This window comes from Heloderma suspectum, chromosome 13 (genome assembly GCF_057233095.1).
Source record: "Heloderma suspectum isolate Gila_16-S chromosome 13, 16-S_ref, whole genome shotgun sequence".
In the NCBI taxonomy this organism is placed as follows: Eukaryota; Metazoa; Chordata; class Lepidosauria; order Squamata; family Helodermatidae; genus Heloderma; species Heloderma suspectum.
This window is the reverse complement of record NC_139470.1, coordinates 18,586,759-18,609,406: the sequence shown is the minus strand read 5'-3', so window position 1 is coordinate 18,609,406 and position 22,648 is coordinate 18,586,759. Positions and strand designations below refer to the sequence as shown.

The window sequence follows — 22,648 nt, the reverse complement described above, 5'->3', positions numbered from 1 at the left end:
CCAAACCAGAAAAGGAGTCAAGGACATCCTTCTATCCACCTGCCTCCAACTCTCCTCCCATTGGCACTCAGGGGAGCATTGCTTTTGTATTTTTCTGAGAGGTGATTTTTGTCAGGATCATGGCTGAGGATGAAAAGGTTAAAGCTCCATGCATGCTCTGTTCCTGCTGAAAATTACCCCTTCCCTTTCCTGTACTAGCCATAATATTAACTTTATTTCTCCATCTCATAATGGCTAACAATGGATTTAGTGACCAGTGTGGTTTGGCCCTAAAAGTGACATCTCACATCTCACACTGGTTACATCCATCTTGATTTCATAGATCATAGAATCATAGGGTTGGAAGGGGCCTGCAAGACCATCGAGTCCAACCCCCTGCTCAATGCAGGAAGCCTGATTCCCAGGCGGTCTCCCATCCAAGTACTAACCAGGGCTGACCCTGCTTAGCTTTCGAGACCAGACGAGATCAGGTGCATCCAGCCCTTAGAGACATTTGTTAGCTGCTTTGCAGGGGAGGGGGGGGTAAACAGGATAACATAAACAATTAAAATAAATATAAAAAGACGTACAGACATAGGCCCTGTTCACACATAATGCAAAGCCATGATGGTTAGGAAATTTTCTAACCATGTCGTGTGGGGGGAGAAAACCACGTTCCCCTTGGTTAGTAAGCCACTCCTCTAACCAGCCCCCTGCAAAAGGGTTAAGGGGCCCTTGGGTGGCCCACTATGACATCTGGTGGGCTCCCTGGTGGTTTAAATGGTCTCCCGAGAACTTCCAGGCCACAACCATAGAATCCTCCAGCTAGAGCATCCACCACTGTGGCCAATGCTCTAGCCACCGCAGAATTTCTCTATGGTCACACGGCCATTTTGGCCGCCGGAATGACCACTGGGAGCCTGTTCACATTGCAGAGGATGTCGGGATGCATGGTAAGAACCCTGGTAAGATCGCCAGATAAGTACAGAGTGGGGGGAGGGTAACAGAACCGCATGGCACTGCATGGTTCCCGGTCATGTGATGGGCCCACGTGTCATTTCGCTACCCCACTCCTCCGTAGTCACCCTAACCACACTCCCCCTATGCGCGTCTGAACAGGCCCATACTATGGGGGATTCGAATCCCATCCAGCTAAACCCCAACTGATTTCATTATTTATTTATTTATTTATTGCATTTATATCCTGCCTTTTTTCCTCTTGCAAGGAACCCAAGGTGGCTTACATTATAAGTGGTGGGTGGAGGACGATAAACGCCCTCAGAGAGATCGAGCACACCAAATCTTTGTATTTTCTGCATTTATTTACATTCATTATATGCCGCCCTGTAATAAAAGTTATCCGGGTGGCTTATGATATAAAACAGCCACATTGCAATAAAAAAGCAGTGTAAGCAACAAATAAAAACACAACAATAAAATCAAAACAGCCAATTTACACAGAGAGCAAAGAAATAATAAAACTGCAGAGCCAGATCAATTTAAAGCAGGTGACACAAAAAAAGCAGGGAGGCTGAAAGGTGATTATAAATCACCTTCCTGCAGGGTTATCCATATGGATGCCTGTCTGCCCCCACCCCCCGGCACCATAGCTAAGAGCAACTTTCGGGTTGGGGGTGATTTAAGTTGGGGAAATGATGCAAGGCAGGGGGAAATATTATATCGTGGGCCCCATCTGAATCCTTCCCCCCACCTCCCATGACTGCTTTTCAACAAAGCAAAAGATGCCTTGAGAGGGGCAAATGTTCAAAATGCAAACAGAAGGATGCCAACCTTTAGGGCAAAAGGAAGGGCTGATCACTGTAGTAACCTTTCCTGAGCTGAAGTTCTAGGGTGATTCCAGATGGAAGGGTCCTAGATATAACAGCCAGAAGGCAGTTTTGCACTTAGGTAAGAACATAAGAGGAGCCCTGCTGGATCAGACCAAGGGTCCATCTAGTCCAGCGTTCTGTTCACACAGTGACCAACCAGCTGCCCATGGAAAACCCACAAGCAGGACACAACAGCAGCAGAACCCCCCCACCCATGTTCCCCAGCAACTGGTGTACATAGACTCATTGCCTCTGGTACTGGAGGTAGCACATAGCCATCAAGCCTAGTAGCCATTGACAGGCTTTTCCTCCAGGAATTTGTCCAACCCCCTTTTAAAGCCGTCCAAAGCCAGGTTATTTTGAGATCCTGGGTTTAATGGCCTTTGGCCCTTTAGAGGGATGCATTACTTCAACTTTGAAGCACACAGCTAACATTTCTCTTCCCACCCCCCCACCCCCCCAGCTACCACTCCACGCTGAACAACTTGTTCTACATTCCTCTTACGTTAGGAAAAACAACAAGAAAATTGTTTGCCAAAGCTGATTAGATAGATGATAGATAGATAGATAGATAGATAGATAGATAGATAGATAGATAGATAGATAGATGATAGATATACACACATACTCTGAGAACGTGCAGTTTTGCGTCTTAAACTCACTTAGATCATAGCATCGTCATGATGGCAGAAATAAGATGGAGTTTGCTTCTCGGCCACCCTGATGGCTTCATCACCTGCCATACTTTGGGTGGTCACTGGGGGTGGGGGGAGCTGGGTTGCGGGGCCCTTGACTTTAGCCCCATGGTCCAACCATAGCTGCCCCATTGTCAGAAGGCATCGTGCAGCCTTTTCATTTGTATTCTAGCCAGTGCGGTGTAGTGGCTGGAGTGTTGGACTGGAATTCGGGAGATCCAGGTTCTAGTCCCCACCGCCATGGAAGCTCACTGGGTGACTTTGGGCCAGTCACAGACTCTCAGGTTATTGCAAACCCCTACAAAATGTGCTGCTTCTACAGCTCATGCCAACTCAGAATTAATGTATTCAAATCACTTCTTTTTTAAGCCTTCTAGCTTTAAGAATATAGCCACGCTCTGTATCCACTGGACCGCCAGGCTTGAAGCGAAAATACTCACATCAGGTCTCAAGTGGCTTGTTATTTAGACAAAAACCTAAACTGGACATCACATGGTGTACCCCTCTCTTGTCGGAAAGATCATTGGAGGTGGGGGCAGCAATCCCAATTCATCTGGTCAGGAGACTGCAGCTTTTCTTTCATTTGCCCTCGTTGTTGTACGCTTCTCTCTCCTTTCCCTTTAGACAGGCAAGCTCCTTAGGAAATCTCCCTTTATTATTTGTTTGTCCTTTTGGAAGCTGCCAAGCTCAGTGGTTGTGAGTAGCCTGCAGCCTCCGGATTCATCATTTCCTAATTTACTGCTGCTAAACAATAGCTTATCTCCAAGGTACATATTCGTCCCCCGTTATTCTTCCTGATATGTTTTCTGTCCAGTGTTCAAGGGGCTGCGCTCAGATTTCCTTAGCCTTCTGCCATTCTCTTGAAGCCTTCATACTCAGTGCCGCAGGCAGATATGCAGAGGAGAAGCTCAATTTAATTTGGAGCTGGGGTCTTCAATGTGGTGCCCATGGGCACCAATGTGCCCGCAAACACCTCTCTTGACTCCCGCCAGGCTCCCTGTCCCCTCCTGCTTTTTATTTTATTTTTTCTTAAGATGTTTATAAATTAAATACATTAATTTTTTTAGATTGGAAGCTGGCTTCCAGCGCCATATTGATTTAGGTTCCGAATCGTGATTTTTTGCTTTGGACCCCACCTCTGCCTTGTACTTCAGTTCTTGGGCAAATTCTTTTTCTTTTAGTCTCCGCAGTTTGTCTTCTGAAAAATGAGTGTTTTGTGACTGGCACACCGTGGTGGCTATTTTATGAATGGGAAAGACACACACACACACTCCATGTCAGCTCAGCCTGCTGTCCAGTTGATAACTGTGGATGGGCAAATTCAAGCCCCCACCACCACCATTCTCTTTTCTTAGAGTTCTTTCTTTTTAAACTGGACTTGGCCTTTCAACTAGAGCATGCCTTTAAACAGTCCTCTGACAGCCATTCATATAGATGACTCTCCTTTGTAACCACCAACAGCCATTCCAGCAGGCTGCAGCAAATGGACATAAGAACATGAGAAGAGCCCTTCTGGATCAGACCAAGGGTCCCTCTAGTCCAGCATTCTGTTCGCACAGTGGACAACCAGCTGTCGACCAGGAACCCGCATGCAGGGCATGAGCGCAACAGCACCTTCCCACCCATGTTCCCCAGCAACTGGTGTACATAGGCTCACTGCCTCTGGTACTGGAGGTAGCACATAGCCATCAAGCCTAGTAGCCATTGATAGCCTTCTCCTCCAGGAATGTGTCCAACCCCCTTTTAAAGCCATCCAAATTGGTGACCATCGCTACATCCTGTGGTAGTGAGTTCCACAGTTTAACTCTGTGCTGTGTGAAGAAGTCCTTCCTTTTCTCTGTCCTGAATCTCCCACCAATCAGCTTCATAGGATGACCCCGGGTTCTACTATTTACAGAGATGAGATGGGAAGCAGCACCATTACACCAGCCCTGCTAATTTATTTTATTTTTTAAAAAAACTGTCTTTTTTTCCTCTTTATTCCTCTTCATTTCTTTTTGTGTCTTTTTAAGCGTCTTGTTTTTATTGATTATGCATAAGCCACTCCAGGAGCTTTTTTGGCTAAGGAGCAGGACAAAAATGCTTTAAATAAAGGATTTGGGGAAATGGTCAGGAGCAAAGGTTTAAACACCTCTTTCCCCTGGCCAGTGCTCCAATCAAAATTAGAGCCCTTTGAAGCTGCCTTTAGGGAGTTTTAAAATTAAATAAATTGGAAGTCCCACCACAAATACTTTCTCAAGTAGCCCCTGCCAAAGGCAGCGAGGGGAGTGGCTACCAGGAAGAGGGCCTTTTCTGCTGTGACACCCCGGCTACGAACATAAGAACATAAGAGCCCTGCTGGATCAGCCCAAGGGTCCATCTAGTCCAGCATTCTCTTCACACGGTGGCCAACCAGCTGTCGACTGGGGATCCACAAGCAGGACAGCAACTGGTGTACATATAGGCTCATTGCCTCTGATACTGGAGGTAGCACATAGCCATCAGGACTAGTAGCCATTGAGAGCCTTCTCCTCCAGGAATGTGTCCAACCCCCTTTTAAAGCCATCCAAATGGGTGGCCATTGCTATATTCTGTGGTAGTGAGTTCCACAGTTTAACTCTGTGCTGTGTGAAGAAGTCCTTCCTTTTCTCTGTCCTGAATCTCCCACCAATCAGCTTCATAGGATGACCCCGGGTTCTACTATTTACAGAGATGAGATGGGAAGCAGCACCATTACATCAGCCCTGCTAATTTATTTTTTTTTAACTGTCTTTTTTTCCTCTTCATTCCCCATTCCTTTTTCTTTTTGTGTCTTTTTAACCATCTTGTTTTTATTGATTATACATAAGCCACTCCAGGAGCATTTTTGGCTAAGGAGCAGGAGAAAAATGCTTTAAATAAAGGATTTGGGAAAAAGGTCAGGAGCAAAGGTTTAAACACCTCTTTCCCCTGGCCAGTGCTCCAATCAAAATTAGAGCCCTTTGAGGCTGCCTTTAAGGTGTTTAAAAATTAAATAAATTGGAAGTCCCACCACAAATACCTTCTCCAGTAGCCCCTGCCAAAGGCAGCGAGGGGAGTGGCTACCAGGAAGAGGGCCTTTTCTGCTGTGACACCCCGGCTACAAACATAAGAGCCCTGCTGGATCAGCCCAAGGGTCCATCTAGTCCAGCATTCTCTTCACATGGTGGCCAACCAGCTGTTGACCGGGGATCCACAAGCAGGACAGCAACTGGTGTACATATAGGCTCATTGCCTCTGATACTGGAAGTAGCACATAGCCATCAGGACTAGTAGGCATTGATAGCCTTTTCCTCCAGGAATGTGTCCAACCCCCTTTTAAAGCCATCCAAATTGCTGGCTATCAGTACATCTTGTGGTAGGGAATTCCATAGTTTAACTCTGTGCTATGTGAGGAAATCCTTCCTTTTCTCAGTCCTGAATCTCCCACCAATCAGCTTCATGGATGACCCCGGGTTGTAGTGTTTTGAGAGAGGAAGAAAAATGTCTCCCTGTCCACATTCTCCACGCCATGCCTAATTTTGTAGACCTCTCTCATGTCTCCCCTGACCCTCCTTTTTTCCGTGCTCCCTAGAGAGCTTCGTCTTGTGCCTATGTTGTACTCCTTTCAGCACCAGGTGAAGACCTTTTTATTTTCCCAGCATTTTAGCATTCCAGTCTTTTAGCTCTGCTGTTTTAAATCTATATTTTAAATCCCTGCATTGCTGCTAGGTTTTATTCTGGTTGTACTTTTATATTGTAGTTCTAACCTTTCACATTTTATTTTGTTTTATGCTGTACCTTGCGGTTTTAATTGAACCGCCCAGAGAGCTGCGGCTATGGGGCAGTATAGAAATGAAATGAATTAATAGATGTCCTATGTCACATCTGATTTGCCCCTATGTCACAGAAGTATGTGCTATAATACATATTTTCATATTTAATGTGCCATGAGATTATCTTAAATATTGATTGCTGCAACTCCCCACCCCAGCAAAAAAGAAAGCCCTAGAAAAGTGTTTTAGCTTTCATGAAAATGTAGGATGTCATCTGCTTCACCATTACATAGGGTTGGATCCAGAATCTGCCTTCTGCAAGAGGAAGGGATCTTCCGTGAGAGGAGGGGGTGGGGAAGTCCACTTCCCTGAGCACAGTTGATCCAGTGTAAAATTTGGATCCGACCCCTCATCACTCAGAGTTGCTAGCTAGGTATTCCATCTCCTGAGGCAAGCTAATTCTGTTTTTCAATGCAAAACCAGGTTTAACATTTTAAACCTGCACGTCTCCAGGCAAACCCACCCACGCACCCCAAAAGATCAGCTCCTGCATTAGTGTGATAAATAAATATCTCCTTCCTAAAAGCAAATGTGAGCGAGAAGGATTTGCATGTGGATTCTCGCTACCACTTCAGTGTTCGTTTCAACTCTGATCCAAACCCAGCTGTTGCCATCTAGAAGGGGAAATCGATGCCTCCCCCAGCTTCCTCTGACTGGAAAAGGATGGAGCGGAATGGCTGATATCTAATAAGCGAACGCTGAAAGGGCCGCAGGGAAGAATGCGCACCATTCCTGCTGCACAATGCAAATGTCTTCTCATCTGTTTCACTGCCTGCACCCTGAGGAGGCGAGGTTTAAGAAATAATACTTATGCCACCCGCAGCAACACTTGCTCATTTCTCCAGGCCCACCATCGCCTGCATCGCTTTCACATCGTGATGGCAACCACGCAGCTGAACAGGGCTGAATCAAAATCTCATCCTTTCTTCTCCCGGCTGCTTCCATGCCTAAGGAGCATTTGTGTGGTGGTAAATCTTGAAGTGTGGATCCTCGTTGTGAAGTCCCCACAGCCACACACACACATCTACAAGAAGAGTCCAAAAATACAGATGTGTTGACTGATATCTATACTAGAGCTGTGCATAAATGGCCTCTCAAAATTCTCCAGCCACTTCGTGGGCAGAGAAATTGGGGGGACAATTTCACCGAATTCCTCCTAGGGGAGCAGAAATTCTCCAATGGTTTCTCTCACACAGGGCTCACTATTGGCAAGGGTTGTAGCACAGCTTCTTTCTTTTTTCCTTAGGGTTTCTGGTTTATTGTACTGCTCCTGCAAGTGGCAACAGCATCAACTTGCTGTTAAGGCTTCCACTTTTCTAGGCAGAATTTTGAATTTCTTTTGGTTTTTGAACTTACCTAATCCCTGCAAGGTGTCCGAGGGTGCTGTGTGTGTTTTCTCTCTGTGTTACACATCTTTCCATTGCCCTGCAGCCTCCCAGGCCACCTGCCATTCCTGAACTGGAAAAGGCCCATGGGAGGAATTACCTCATGAAGTCTTCCTCATGATAGCTTGAACTGAAGTGTGGGAAGCTGAGGAGGCTGCAGGCTGCCACAGAGATTCTTGTACAATGAAAGACAGGACAATCACACACCCATGGCCACCTCATAAGTAAAGTAAGGACAAGAACCCTGAAGGCAGCCCATGAGAATGGCTCCAAAAATTTATTCTCCTTTGAATTCTTTTCAATTCAAAAGCAATTCTTTTCTATCAAATTGAATGAGAATGGTTGGAAAAAATGTGGGAGAAATTTTCAGCACAGCACTAATCTATACATGTTTGTGTACACACATGCATACACACACACAAACACAACCCAATTTATTAGGATCAGATGACAATCAAAGCATAGTGAGCTGGCAAAGGGCAGTGTAGTGGTTAGTATGTTGGACTTTGCTTGGAGAGAAGGGATATACAAGAAGTTTCAGTTTGCAGATATCCTGGTCTTCCCTATTTGCAACTCCGAATGCAAACGCAAATGGTAGCACATTTTTTAAAAAATGCACAATTGTGAATTTATGATCTGGTTCAAAAAAAATGCACACTTAAAAATGTGCAATTCTTAAAAAAAACAATGGAACCAATTACCTGGGGAGGTGGTGGGCTCTCCCACACTGGAGGCCTTCAAGACGAGGCTGGACAGCCATTTGTCAGGGATGCTCTGACTTGGATTCCTGCATTGAGCAGGGGGTTGGACTCGATGGCCTTGTAGGCCCCTTCCAACCCCACTATTCTATGATTCTATGATTCTATGATTCTATGATTCTATGATTCTATGATTCTATGATTCTATAACACAGATTTTCACATTTTAATCAATGGGAGTAGGGTGCACTTTTGAAAAATGCTCACAGAAATGCACACTTTTCCCATTTGACATGTGCAGTTTTCCTACTCGAATAAAGTGAAAAACAAGTCTCAAAGAAAATGGCAAGCAAACTAAACCGAGTTTCGAGGTGAAGTTTGGAGAACCTTGACAGGCTCGAACATCCCTAATTATCTCATCCCTACCCAACAGACCTGAGATTTCATGAGAAAGGAAAAGAAAGGGAGACAACATGTTCCCAAACAGCATAAGACCACCAGTTCAGATTTTCCAGGAGTTTCTTTTTCTGGCATAAGGGAGAAACATTTTTACCTCCAAGTCAACAAACCAGTTTTAGCCATTTTCATCTCCATCAGGAGCCAGTCTTTTGTAAAGCTAATGGTTCTTGATGGCCCATTCAGGACTGAGCCATCCCAAAATACTTTGTCTTGCAACAGGGAAAGCTCAGAACTATATCTTACTGCTGGGAAAGTCGATTTCCCCCAAGCTACTTTGAGGAATTCAGCTCGGCTCAGAGGAAGCAGGGGAACCTGAGCGGGGTGCAGGTGATATTGGTGTCACTGCTAATAAAAATAGTACCAACGCTGTGTCCCCGAGAGCCCCGGGTCACCACTGCTAAAGAAGGGAGGGGTGAGGAGAAGCATGATGGGATTATTTAACAATGATGCCTCCTGTCAGAAGGACAATTGGCAGACAGAAAAAACAAAAAAGGCAAAACAGAATGAGTGTTTACCAGTCCCACCTGCACACAAGATTATCTTAGGATAAAAGGAGACCACACTCTTCTTTAGTGAAGAAAAGGTAAAATAGATTGCTTACAATATTCTGGCATATAAGATGCAGGTACAGTGTAGGATTTCAAAAGGAGTTTGTCCAGTCTATTTTGTGTTCAGGCAAGAGCAAGAGAGCAAACACAGGTGCTCCTAGCAATGGAGGAGGTCAGAGAGAGAGAAGGAAGGAAGGAAGGAAGGAAGGAAGGGGAGGAGCAGAAGCACAGGAAACCACACTGTAGGCTATTGAGATCCTAGGGCTAGCTGTGGTCAACATTCCCAAGAATAAACTAACTGCAACACTGCCCCCTTCCAATAACTTGCAGACGAGGTTGTAATATTCCCAACAAAGCAGACTCTAGATCCCCTCTGGAATCTCTCACTGCTGGAGAGCAACAGAGGAGGAGCTGGAGAGGGAAGGAACTCTTGCCTTCATGGCTGGCTTGGGGTCTTGAAAGTATCTATCTTCTGGCCACTGTGGGAAGCCAAATGCTGGACCAGATGGTTGTCTTTCTGACCCATCAGGGTTCTTCTCATGCTCTTAAGGCAATGGAAATCATCCCAGCGGTTTCTAGAGTTCGGGATGCAAATGGGTTGTTTATCTGAGATCTCACCACACATCTCAACAAATGCAACCTGCAACAAAATGTTGCAATGTGGAGTGCTCCTGATCAACCATGTGACCTTCATTCCATTTCTCATTCATAAGCATGCACAGCACAGGAAGGCCTGGCGTGCCATGGTCCATGGGGTCACGAAGAGTCGGACACGACCGAACGACTGAACAACAACACAACAACAACAGTCATAAAAGACGTTATCTTTATTCATCAAACACGCTAAAGAAACGACAATTTAACTAAACTTTTTTTAATTAACAACTGAACTTTACTTTAAAAATACAAACTTAAAAAATGAGATGCAAAATACCAAAAAAAAAAAAAATTGCGGCCGCTTCTATAGGTCAAAGGACCATGCAATTAAATTAAAATGCAGAGCCGCTTTTTTTTTTTAGACATTAGACTAGCACTTAAAGAATTGAGATCACTATTGATATATAGAGCTTCGGCTATGGGGTGGTATAGAAATGCGACAGATAGATAGATAGATAGATAGATAGATAGATAGATAGATAGATAGATAGATAGATAGATAGTTGTTGTTCAGTCGTTCAGTCGTGTCCGACTCTTCGTGACCCCATGGACCATAGCACGCCAGGCCTTCCTGTCCTGCGCTCTCTCCCGGAGCGTGCTCAAGTTCATATTCATTGCATCCGTGATGCTATCTAGCCATCTCATCCTCTGCCGTCCCCTTCTCCTTTTGCCTTCAGTCTTTCCCAGCATCAGGGTCTTTTCCAGGGAGTTTTCTCTTCGCATTAGGTGGCCAAAATATTGGAGCTTCAGCTTCAGTCTCTGTCCTTCCAATGAGCACTCAGGGTTGATTTCCTTGAGGATGGACTGATTTGACCTCCTTGCAGTCCAGGGGACTCGTAAGAGTCTTCTCCAGCACCACAGTTCGAAAGCATCAATTCTTCGGCGCTCAGCCTTCCTTATAGTCCAGCTCTCACAGCCATACATTACTACTGGGAAAACCATAGCTTTGATTAGACGGACCTTTGTCGGCAAGGTGATGTCTCTGCTTCTTACTATGCTGTCTAGGTTTGCCATAGCTTTCCCCCCAAGGAGCAAGCGTCTTTTAATTTCATGGCTACAGTCACCGTCTGTGGTGATCTTGGAGCCCAAGAAAGTAAAATCTGTCACTGCTTCCATTTCTTCCCCTTCTATATGCCAGGAAGTGATAGGGCCAGATGCCATGATCTTCGTTTTTTTAATGTTGAGTTTCAAACCAGCTTTTGCACTCTCCTCTTTCACCCTCATCAAGAGGCTCTTTAGATCCTCTTCGCTTTCTGCCATTAGGGTGGTATCGTCTGCATATCGGAGGTTGTTGATCATTCTCCCAGCAATCTTAATTCCAACCTCTGATTCATCCAACCTGGCATTTCTCATGATGTACTCTGCATATAAGTTAAATAAGCAGGGTGACAATATGCAGCCTTGTTGTACTCCTTTCCCAATTTTGAACCAATCAGTTGTTCCATCTCTGGTTCTTACTGTTGCTTCTTGACCCTCGTACAGGTTTCTGAGGAGACAGGTAAGGTGGTCTGGTACTCCCATCACTTTAAGAATTTGCCACAGTTTGTTGTGATCCACACAATCAAAGGCTTTAGCGTAGTCAATGAAGCAGAAATAGACGTTTTTCTGGAATTCTCTTGCTTTCTCCATGATGCAGCGAATGTTGGCGATTTGATCTCTAGTTCCTCTGCCTCTTCTAAACCCAGCTTGTACTTCCGGTAGTTCTTGGTTCGCATACTGCTGAAGCCTAGCTTGTAGGATTTTGAGCATCACCTTGCTGGCATGTGAAATGAGCGCAATTGTGCGGTAGTTTGAACACTCTTTGCCGTTGCCCTTCTTTGGAATTGGAATTTAAACTGACCTTTTCCAGTCTTGTGGCCACTGTTGAGTGTTCCAGATTTGTTGGCATATTGAATGCAGCACTTTAACAGCATCATCTTTTAGGATTTTAAATAGCTCGGCTGGAATACTGTCACCTCCGCTAGCTTTGTTGTTACTAATGCTTCCTAAGGCCCACTTGACTTCACTCTCTAGGATGTCCAGCTCAAGTTCAGTGACAGCACTATCATGGCTATCAGGGACATTCAGATCTTTCCTGTATAGTTCTTCTGTGTATTCTTGCCAACTCTTCTTAATCTCATCTGCTTCTGTTAGGTCCCTGCCTTCTTTGTCCTTTATCATGCCTGTCTTTGCACAAAACGTTCCCTTGAGATCTCCAATTTTCTTGAAGAGATATCTAGTCTTTCCCATTCTGTTGTTTTCCTCGATTTCTTTGCATTGTTCATTTAAGAAGGCCTTCTTGTCTCTCCTTGCTATTCTCTGGAACTCTGCATTCAGTTGGATATATCTTCCCCTTTCTCCCTTGCTTTTCGCTTCCCTTCTTTCGTGAGCTACTTGTAAAGCCTCATCAGACAGCCACTTGGCTTTCTTGCATTTCTTTTTCTTTGGGATGGATTTCGTTGCTGCCTCCTGAACAATGTTACGGACCTCCGTCCATAGTTCCTCAGGCACTCTGTCTATCAGGTCTAATCCCTGAAATCTATTCCTCACCTCCACTGTATATTCATCAGGGATATGATTTAGGTCATACCTGAACGGTTTAGTGGTTTTCCCGACGTTCTTCAATTTAAGCCGAAATTTTGCAAGAAGCAGCTCATGATCTGAGCCACAGTCAGCTCCAGGTCTTGTTTTTACTGACTGTATGGAGCTTCTCCATCTTTGGCTGCAAAGGACATAATCAATCTGATTTCGATATTGACCATCTGGTGACGTCCATGTGTAGAGTCGCCTCTTGTGCTGTTGGAAAAGAGTGTTTGCTATGATCAGCATGTTCTCTTGGCAAAACTCTATTAGCTTTTGTCCTGCTTCATTTTGTACACCAAGGCCATGCCTGCCTGTTATCCCGGTGATTTCTTGACTTCCTACTTTAGCATTCCAATCCCCTATGATGAAGAGGACATCTTTTTTTGGTGTTAGTTCTAGAAGGTGTTGTAGGTCTTCATAGAACCGATCAACCTCAGCTTCTTCGGCCTCAGTGGTTGGGGCATAGACTTGAATTACTGTGATGTTGAATGGTTTGCCTTGGATTCGTACTGAGATCATTCTATCATTTTTGAGATTGTACCCCAGTACTGCTTTTCCCACCCTTTTGTTGACTATGAGTGCTACTCCATTTCTTCTAAGGGATTCTTGCCCACAATAGTAGATACGATGGTCACCTGAATTAAATTCGCCCATGCCTGTCCATTTGAGTTCGCTGATTCCCAAGATGTCGATGTTCAATCATGCCATCTCATGTTTGACCACCTCCAGCTTACCTTGATTCATTGACCTTACATTCCAGGTTCCTAAACAATATTGTTCTTTACAGCATCGGATTTTCTTTTCACCACCAGACACATCCACAGCTGAGTGTCCTTTCGGCTTTGGCCCAGCCGCTTCACTCTTTCTGGCGCTACTTGGAAATACCCTCTGCTCTTCCCCAGTAGCATATTGGACACCTTCCGACCTGAGGGGCTCATCTTCCGGCGTAATCTCTTTTAGCCTTGTGATACGTTCCATGGGGTTTTCTTGGCAAGAATACTGGAGTGGGTTGCCATTTCCTTCTCCAGTGGACCACATTTTGTCAGAACTCTCTGCCATGACCTGTCCATCTTGGGTGGCCCTGCACGGCATAGCTTATGGCTTCACTGAGTTACGCAAGCCCCTTCGCCACAACAAGGCAGTGATCCATGAAGGGGAGATAGATAGATAGATAGATAGATAGATAGATAGATAGATAGATAGAATATATATACTGACTTAATCTCAATAGTGCCAGAGCACCGTTCAGAGCAAATTAACCACTCTACCCTGGCCATGTAGGGTGGCCATGTGTTCTACTTTACAGAGGACTGTTCTCCATCTTTACAGAGGACTGTTCTCCATTTGAATGGCTGTGCAGTCCAAGCCCAGTTTCAAGATAAAGAGCCTCTCCCCATGAGGCATTTACTGCGCACGTGTGATTCTTCATTCATGGTAGTTTGCAGGTGCTTTCTACAACATCAAGGGCCTCTCCCGTTCTTTGCAACCCGTTTTTGCATGTGTGTGTTTTTAAACGAGAAAGGCTGCTATATCTGGGAAAGGCAGAATGAAACCCCAGTGTAGTTGCACAATTCTGCCATACCACAGCGCCACCTAGAGATTATGTCACAGAACATATAGAAAAGCAGAGAAGGGGGAAAAAAACAGGAAAACACATGTGGAGAGGATCGGATCTTTATCCCACAAAGGTTCCAGAAGCCTTGAAAAAGTGGCAGGTTAAAAGCTTCATGTAGAAAAGCCCAAAGAAGAGAGAGCAGAGGGGCCTTCATTAACTGGGCAGAAGACTGATCAGGCATACATGCCACCCACTCACAGTCTCCCCCACCTACGGCGAGATGGACTGTCTTTCTGTTTACACAGCAGTAATGATTTCCAATTTTGCATCTCTACATAGGCAAATCTGGATCCTATTTTGTCCTCTTTTCCGGCAACGCTTAAGGAGCCACCCTAGAACCCGGGGGATACGTGATTGGATCTACGGACTCTTTAAAAACCTTTTAGCGACAACGGACTTTGGTTTGGCAATGGAACAAGTAGAAGGGGAGGATATTTGATCCTCACTACTCCCACACCATTTGGACCATCTAAATCACAAAACATGAGAGAAAATATTATCAGGTATCTGAAAAACTTTTATTATGCCTATTATTATTATTATTATTATTATTATTAGGCATAATAAAAAAAAAGTTTTTTCAAGCACCTGTGAATATTTTCTCTTCTGTGTTGGGACACAGAAGAGCTTTCCCCTCTTGCTGTTACTTCCAATCTAAATCACATACATGCCTACCTTTAAACTTGCTAGCTTTAAACTTGGCCCCTTTTCCCTATAAAATTTCCTCATCAGGAACAGCAGATTGACACAGGCTGTGTCTGCAAGGAGCACAGAGCACCACCTAGTGATGATGGCATCAAATCCCATTCCAATAATGAGGGGGGAGTCAGGGCAGCAGCAGCCCTAACACTATCTCGATAGCATGGCTTTCAGTTTGAAAAGGCAAGTTTACCCAGTTAGGCCACACCTGCCACAAACAGAGGAAGGAAAACCCCACATGAATCGTTTGTCGTTCTTACCGACCTATATGAAAGAGAGAGAGAGAGAGAGAGAGAGAGAGAAACTCTCTCTGCCAAAAGGACAACTAGAAATGATATCATAGATGACAGTCGGGGCCTGCAACAAAATGCCAGCCATGCCTTTTTCTGGAATACTCCATTCCATGTTTCTGTGTTGTTTTTCTTCCTGGTTTTCCCTCAACAAGAGTCAGACAACATTCCATGCCCGCTGAACATACCTAGTCTGCACTGTCTGTTTTAGCGGAGTGTCCCCCGCCCCAGGTCTTTTTCTCAAGATTTTTGTACTTTTGCAAAACTTAAAGTCACTGTGCAAGCATGTTGATACTCCCTCTTGTGCATGGGTGGTGCTGTTTCAGCTACATAAGCAACGGCACTCACCGCCTGAAGATCGGAAATAAAGGGAATGTTTAGGGGGCCAAAATTCTTCTCAGTTTAAGAAATAGGCTATCTGGATGGGCAAACAGAATGTACGATTATGGCTAAGTTAAATAATGACATAACCTTTCATTTTTCAAAAGTTTTCATTTAAAAACAGAAATTGGAAGCCTTTGATTAAATGCTGGCTCAGTAATGGACATTCTTCAGTGGAGATAATTCATTTGATATCTTGCAAGCCACAGTACTGTTAGATAATTAATTTGTTTTCCTATATTTCCCCTATCCTATAAAATATGTATGTAATAATAACATTATCATAGTTCTTGTTATCTAGAATTTTAGACAATTGTAACAGAATTATAAATTAGAGAAAAACCAACAGACAATATGCATAAGTGGTGATCATACCCTGGTATCAAAAAATTGCGGGGTGCCAAGTGAAAAGAGGTCTTTGGAAAATAACTGGATATAATCTTTCATTTGACCCAAAAACAATATTATTGGAACTCACTCATTTGCATGTGCAAAAAATATATTACTTTCAACCAATAGTCATCACAACAAGGAACAAAGAATTGATTTTGCAAAGGCAAATTCTCAAATGTTCAATTTCAGAATTCACAAAAATCTAACAGTTAAAGCTGAACAGCGGGATTTATTATTATTACCCTGTGTCTTGAGTGTCAATCACCCCACATCTACAGCTTAAACCTCACGTTATCAGAAAGGGAAAGGGAAAAGAAGGAAGGTGGGACTGTTAGGGAGGCAAGAGATCCTTAAGAATTTGCCCAGGAGACCAGGTCATAAGGGGAACCCTGACACTTACCATAGGGGAGAAGACTGACCAGGTGATGGTCAGTCTGATGTCCAGGTGCTTCAGTGTGGATGGCACATTCAGGGCCCCTTTTCTCCCTTCTGATGGTTCTTTGACTTTTAACCAGATGCAGACTGGACAGCCCATCAAATAGAGGGAACCTTTGACAAGCTCTCCAGAATAGAGGACTGTCCACTATAATGTAGGACAGCTGACCACTCTACAGCCCTTAGGGCTACAAGTTGCCCACCCCTGGCATATAGGGTGGAGGGTCTTTGCAGAGCACATTTAAACCAAAAGAGCACAGTTATTTTTGCATTATTTAGTTGTTGATGTTGTTGTTGTTGTTTTCCTTCCCCAAGCCCGCTAATACATTTTCTGTACTCACACCTGAACATCAGAAATAGAGGGAACGATCACACTCTGAAGGACGGATGTCAGAGAAATTCCCAACAGAATCAAATGAGTTTTGATTACTTTGAATTCAACCTGTGGATTCCACAGCAGACCGACTTTTCCCGAGTCGCACAGATTCCACAGACTTGATGACCGGTTGTTTTACTTTCTGGATTTTTACACAAATTTGGTCATAGACAAATACATCAAATTAAAAAAAATACCAGCCCAAAATGTGCATTTCCATCATAAGCTAAAGCAAGAAAATGCACATTTTGTTGGGATTTGCGCATTTTGGGGGGGATTCGTGCATCTTTGCAAGTGCATATTTGCCCAAATGCAAATTTGTGTGAATTCGTGAAATTGGAAAAAATGATTCCATCCATGAGCGGACGATGGAACAAAAGGTACTTGTCAATCCATGAAATGCAGATGGATTTTACAACATCTGTATACCCCTACTGTGAAGTTTAAAAAATTCTGCAACCATTCCCACATTTCTCTCTCATTGCAGAACTCAAGCATCCATTTGTCCCTTCGTATAACCTTCAGTCCCGTTTACCACTGGGCCAAATTCAAGTCTAAATCTTCTCAACAACCCCTTGCAGCATACCGTGTTAACAGCAGCTAACCTTTTCTGTGTTTATATTTTCAAAAAGCATCCAAACCCTTTATGGAACAACACCGCCCCCCCCCCCCAGGATGAAGCGAGTATTACTCTGGTTTGGCTGCAGCAGAAATGAGAGGAGAAATCTGGCCTTCTGCCTATTGACTTGGTCTTTGTGTGTGTGTGTTTGTGTTTTAAATAATAACCTCTAAGTAAAAACCATATCCCAGTTTGGCAGGGAACAAATGTGTTTTACAGTTGGAAGCTACCTCGTTTCTGCTGAGGCATAAATTGAACGGTGCTGCATGGGAAATATTGCACACTCATTTCATTTGTCCATCCATCTTGGTGGCAGCTTGGTGCTCCGGAGTTGGCAGGTGAGCGCCAATAGATTTTCAGCAAAAGGAAGCACTTGCATGGAAAAGTGCATGCTGAGCATGGAAGTCAGGCACAAGGGATGAGTGGTCCCTCATTTTGCCAGCTATGGGGCTCGGGCTCAAGTGCCAAGGTTTTGGCCTTTTCAGAGTCTCATTCTCCAGGAATAAGATCTCAGGGAACAACCAAAGGGACAGTGGAGGCTGGTGGCTCCAATTTCAGTGGGGCTGTGGATCCCATTCTGGGTTTCAGTCAGAACCAGCTAGAACTCTAAAGGAGCTGTCCAAAGTGCTGAACCTCTTTGGGGGATAAGGTTCAGCACCTTGGATAGCCCCTTTAGCATTCTGGCTGGTTCTGACTGAAACCCAGAATGGATCCACAGCCCCACCAAAATTGGAGCCACCGGCCTCCACAGCAAAGGGACACGCCATTTCCTGAGGTGTTTTGCTATTAATGTTGCCCCTGTGTCCATTAGGCCCTCCCCTGAGGTATCAGACACAGCCAGGCTCTTCTCCTGACCTGCAAGCTCCCCCACCCCACCCCCCCAACTCTCTAGGCCAAGGCAGAAAGTAAATCCGGATGAAATGGTAGATCTCTAGGTGGTTTGTAGTTGATCTCCAAAGGGTTCTGACTACCAATACCTTAGCAAAAGCAAGGAAAATTGCAAGGAAAAAATGTGTTAATTGCTTCTCTCTCATAAGAAGAGCCCTGTTGGATCAGACCAAGGGCCCATCTACTCCAGCATTCTGTTCACATAGCAGCCAACCAGCTGCCCACAAGAAATCCACAAGCAGGATATGAGTGCAACAGTACTCCCCCACCCACGTTCCCCATCAACTGGTGTACATCAACATACTGCCTGTGATCCTGGAGGTAGCATCAGGACTAGTAGCCATTGATAGCTTTCTCTTCCAGGAATTTGTCTACCTAGGTGGCATGCTTCCCCCATCTCTTGATTGATTTTGTACCCTCAGGGGTACAAAAAGTGTGTCTTGTGGGCCGCATATGGCCTGCCAAACCATTTCTGGCAGCCCACCAGACCTCCCTGAATCTGCCACTGCCACAGCACTGCCAGGAGTTTCCCTTGCTAGCACTGCTGTGCTTTAACTGGCAATGACGCTCCAGGGTCTCAGGAAGAGAAAGGTCTTCCTCTTCCTTCACCTAATACCTGATCCTTCCCACTAGAGATACCAAGGATTGAACCTGGGAGCTTCTTCATGCAACCCATGTGCCCTGTCACTGAGTTATAGTCCTTTTCAAGACAGAAGGCTTAAAGAGCATGAAGGCAGGGCTGGGGGACTTGTGGCCCTCCAGATGTGGCTGGATTACAACTCCCATCATCCCTGACAATTGGGGTTGATGGGAGTGGGAGTCTGACAACACCTGGAGGGCCAAAGGTTCCCCATGCCTACATTAAGGGATAGCTGAGATGTGTATAAGAAGAGCCCTCCTGGATCAGACCAAGGGTCCATCTAGGCCAGCATTCCATCCACACAGTGGCCGGCCAGCTGCCCACAGGAAACCCACAAGCAGGACATGAGCGCAACAGCACCCTCCCACCCATGTTCCCCAGCAACTGCTGTACATAGGCATACTGCCTCTGATACAAGGGTAGCATATAGCCATCAAGACTAGTAGCCATTGATAGCCTTCTTTTCCAGGAATTGGTCCAATATTTCCTACTAAAGCCATCTAAGTTGGTGGCCATCACTACATCTTGTGGAAGTGAATTCCACAGTTTAACTCTGCACTGTGTGAAGAAGTCCTTCCTTTTAACTGTCCCGAATCTCCCACCAGTCAGCTTCATGGGACAATCCCATTGGGTTCTAGTATTTTCAGAGAGGGAGAAAAATGTCTCCCTATCCACATCATGCCTAATTTTATACACCTCTGGCATGTCTTCCCTTAGCCTCCTTCTTTTCCAAGCTAAACAGTACCAGCTGTTGTAACCTTGTATGGTTCATGAGGCAAGTAGATCAGGAGTGGAGAACCTCAGGCCCATGGGCCAAATCCAACACTCCTGAAGTCCCAATCCAGCTCTCTAGGCTTCCCCAAATGTTCACGCCCCCTTCCACTGGCACCACCCCTTTTCCCTCAACCACCAATCATTTGGTGGTTTCCTGGCTTCTGTGCAGTTTTTCCCCCCAGTCTAAAAGGTCGAAATGCTTCTCCTAAGGCTTAGTGACTGGAGTAAGAGCTTGAAGCTAAAATACGCTGGACCTTTTTGGCTCTACCCCTTTTGCCTTTGGCCCCACTTCCTTTGGCCTTCAGCCTAGCCCACTGGAATGCTGCCCCTGAGAGCTTCTTCAAAGAGAATTTGGCCTTCAGGCTGAAGGAGGTTCCACACCCCTGCCCTATCACATTCTATAATGTTACAAGGCCATGCATTTTGGTGCGCGTTGAAGATCACAAGTCTGGGTTGTGCTTTTTTAGTCTGATATCATGTGTGTAGAGTTCATTTTGACATCTGAAACTTTTTTAAAACATTGCACCCCATTCCTCCACTATTAGCAAAAGACAAGATAAGCAGGAACTATAGAAGGACCAACATGTGAGTTCTAGACCTCTGGTGACCACAGTTCCTCTCTTCAGCACTTTGAGGCTAGACTACCATTACTACATTCTACATGGGCTACCCTTGAAGACAGCTGAGAAGTTTCCGGTGACCTTCTGAGTGCAAAGCAGGTTCTCTACCACTGAGTTATGGCCGCTCTCCAACCATTAGGAACACAGGACACAGCCTTATATTGAGTCAGACCCTGGGTCCATCTAGCCCAGTATTGTCGACACTGACTGACAGCAATGGCTCTCCAAGATTTCAGGCAGGGATTTTCCCAGCCCTATCTAAAGATCCTGGGCATTGAGCCCAGGACCTTTTGCATTCTAAGCATGTGCTTTGCTACTGAGCTATAGCTTTTCTCCATCCATGAAACCAACCAAGGACACCGTCAGTGCCAGAGTTAGGGGGAGGTGACCCAGGTAAGTGCTTAGGACACCAAGCTTTGGAGATACCCACCCCAGGAAATCTACTCAAGTAACCAATCAACAGCTGAAAATAAGAGTACAAACTGTCCATCTTTGATTGTAAAACTGACAATCCACTGGCCTGAGTTGCGCTGACTTCAATGAAGATGATGATGAAGAAGAAGAAGAAGAAGAAGAAGAAAATATATCATAGCCATGTACATTCGACAAACAATATGCTTATGAGTAATTGTGATCCTACCTAACTTTGCAAATGTACCATCTTATATGGCTGGGATAAATTAGATACAGGAATCAAGCATCAGTCATGTAAATGGCTACATACGCAATTAAGAAATCAGATATTCAAAAGATGAATGCATGGAAGAAGTTTATCCTTGCTTGGGACGCCATTTGGCTTAGGACACCAAGGACACCTTGCTTGGGACACCTTGACACCCCACTAATGGTACCAGAACTGTGCACAACGTTGAGGCAGAAATGCCCCAACACCCTACAACTCAACTATGGAACTCACATTGCCTGGAGATTTGCCAAGCAATGATCCACAGAAATTATTTGTTTGTTTGTTTGTTTGTTTTATTGCATTTATATCCTGCCTTTTTTCCTCTTGCAAGAAACCCAAGGCAGCTTACATTATCCTCCTCCTCCCCTCCATTTTATCCTCACAACAACAACCCTGTGAGGTAGGTTGGGCTGAGAGTCTGTGACTGGCCCAAAGTCACACAGTGAGCTTCCATGGCCAAGTGGGGGCTAGAACCCGGATCGCCCGGCTCCCAGTCCAACACTCTCACCACTACACCACGCTGGCTCAGAATCTTTATGGCTTGAATATACCACTATAGCACCACCAAAGGAGAGGAATCAGATCACAACTATTACCTTCCGAAAGCAAATCCAAGTGACTCCAAATCAACTCCCCACTAACCATCCTCTAAAAATCCATTTGTGGCTTATCCCCACTGATTGACGTTGAATCACTCTGGACTTGCTCCCAACCTGAAGGTCAAATCCAATTGATGCCCAATTGCTCTGGCCTGTGCCCAGAGATCCCAACATTTCAATGCGTGCCCATTTTTTGCAACACCTCTGTTAATGCCCCCATTCAGTGACTGGTGAGGGGTGGCATGATAAAAATGTGGACACATGCTAAAAAATCAGAAGGTGCCACAAAGCAGTAAAGTGGTCCTGCATGCCCACAGATTCATTTTGCATGCTCTCTCAAGCAATGCCCATGAACACATCATGCCTCGTGTGAATCAGCTTTCTCTGCAAAGGGATCATTCTAAAATTTATCTTGATCTCTAAGAACCAGAGACAGAGGAGAGCAGCAGAACCTTCCAAAGTTACTCCCATTTCACAGAGACTCCTCCTTGGGAAAAGTTTTGGCACAGAAATTGTCTCTTCGATCCATCTGCGAATTACAAAGCGACGCGATCAATCAGGATTGACACCAGCCAAGGACAACAATGACAGATGTGTCTTGAAATGAGAACCCTGATTGAATGAGATGGGTGGTGATGGTAGCGGGGGGCAGCCTGCAATTTAAGAGAGATTTATCTGCCTCAATCCAGAAACATCAGGAAGCCCCGAGCGGCATGAGGGGAGTTTGCCATGGACCGACAGGTGTTTGGACCATGGCGGGCTGAGATGGGGAAAGGGGGCTATGATGAACCTCAATCTAGATTGCAGCAACCCACCCAGTTCTTTAAAGGGGTCCCGACACCCCCGGGTTCAACCGACAAACCGCAATGGTTCCATCGACCAGCTCACCTGCTGTGCCTGCTTGGAGGACAAAAGGCAAAGTGACAAAAGTTATCCCAAGAAGACTGGGCATCCTCACTGTAGCCGGAAGATTAGGGTGACAGGAAGACCCAGGAAGAGCTGTTGTAGGG

The 22,648-nt window shown here is 45.1% G+C and overlaps 1 protein-coding gene across 1 annotated transcript in view; it reads right to left on the bottom strand.

Moving 5' to 3' along the window:
- Window positions 1-22,648, bottom strand: part of LOC146336125 (carbonic anhydrase 15-like) — a 66,873-nt gene that overhangs the window by 30,952 nt on the left and 13,273 nt on the right. The window contains exons 4-8 of the mRNA XM_084819263.1: window positions 22,527-22,535; window positions 18,937-19,020; window positions 16,403-16,585; window positions 15,577-15,579; window positions 15,199-15,202 (exon numbers count right to left, since the gene is read on the bottom strand). Of these exons, the coding sequence (XP_084675389.1) occupies window positions 15,199-15,202; window positions 15,577-15,579; window positions 16,403-16,585; window positions 18,937-19,020; window positions 22,527-22,535 (283 nt within the window). The remainder of the gene's footprint in view (window positions 1-15,198; window positions 15,203-15,576; window positions 15,580-16,402; window positions 16,586-18,936; window positions 19,021-22,526; window positions 22,536-22,648) is intronic.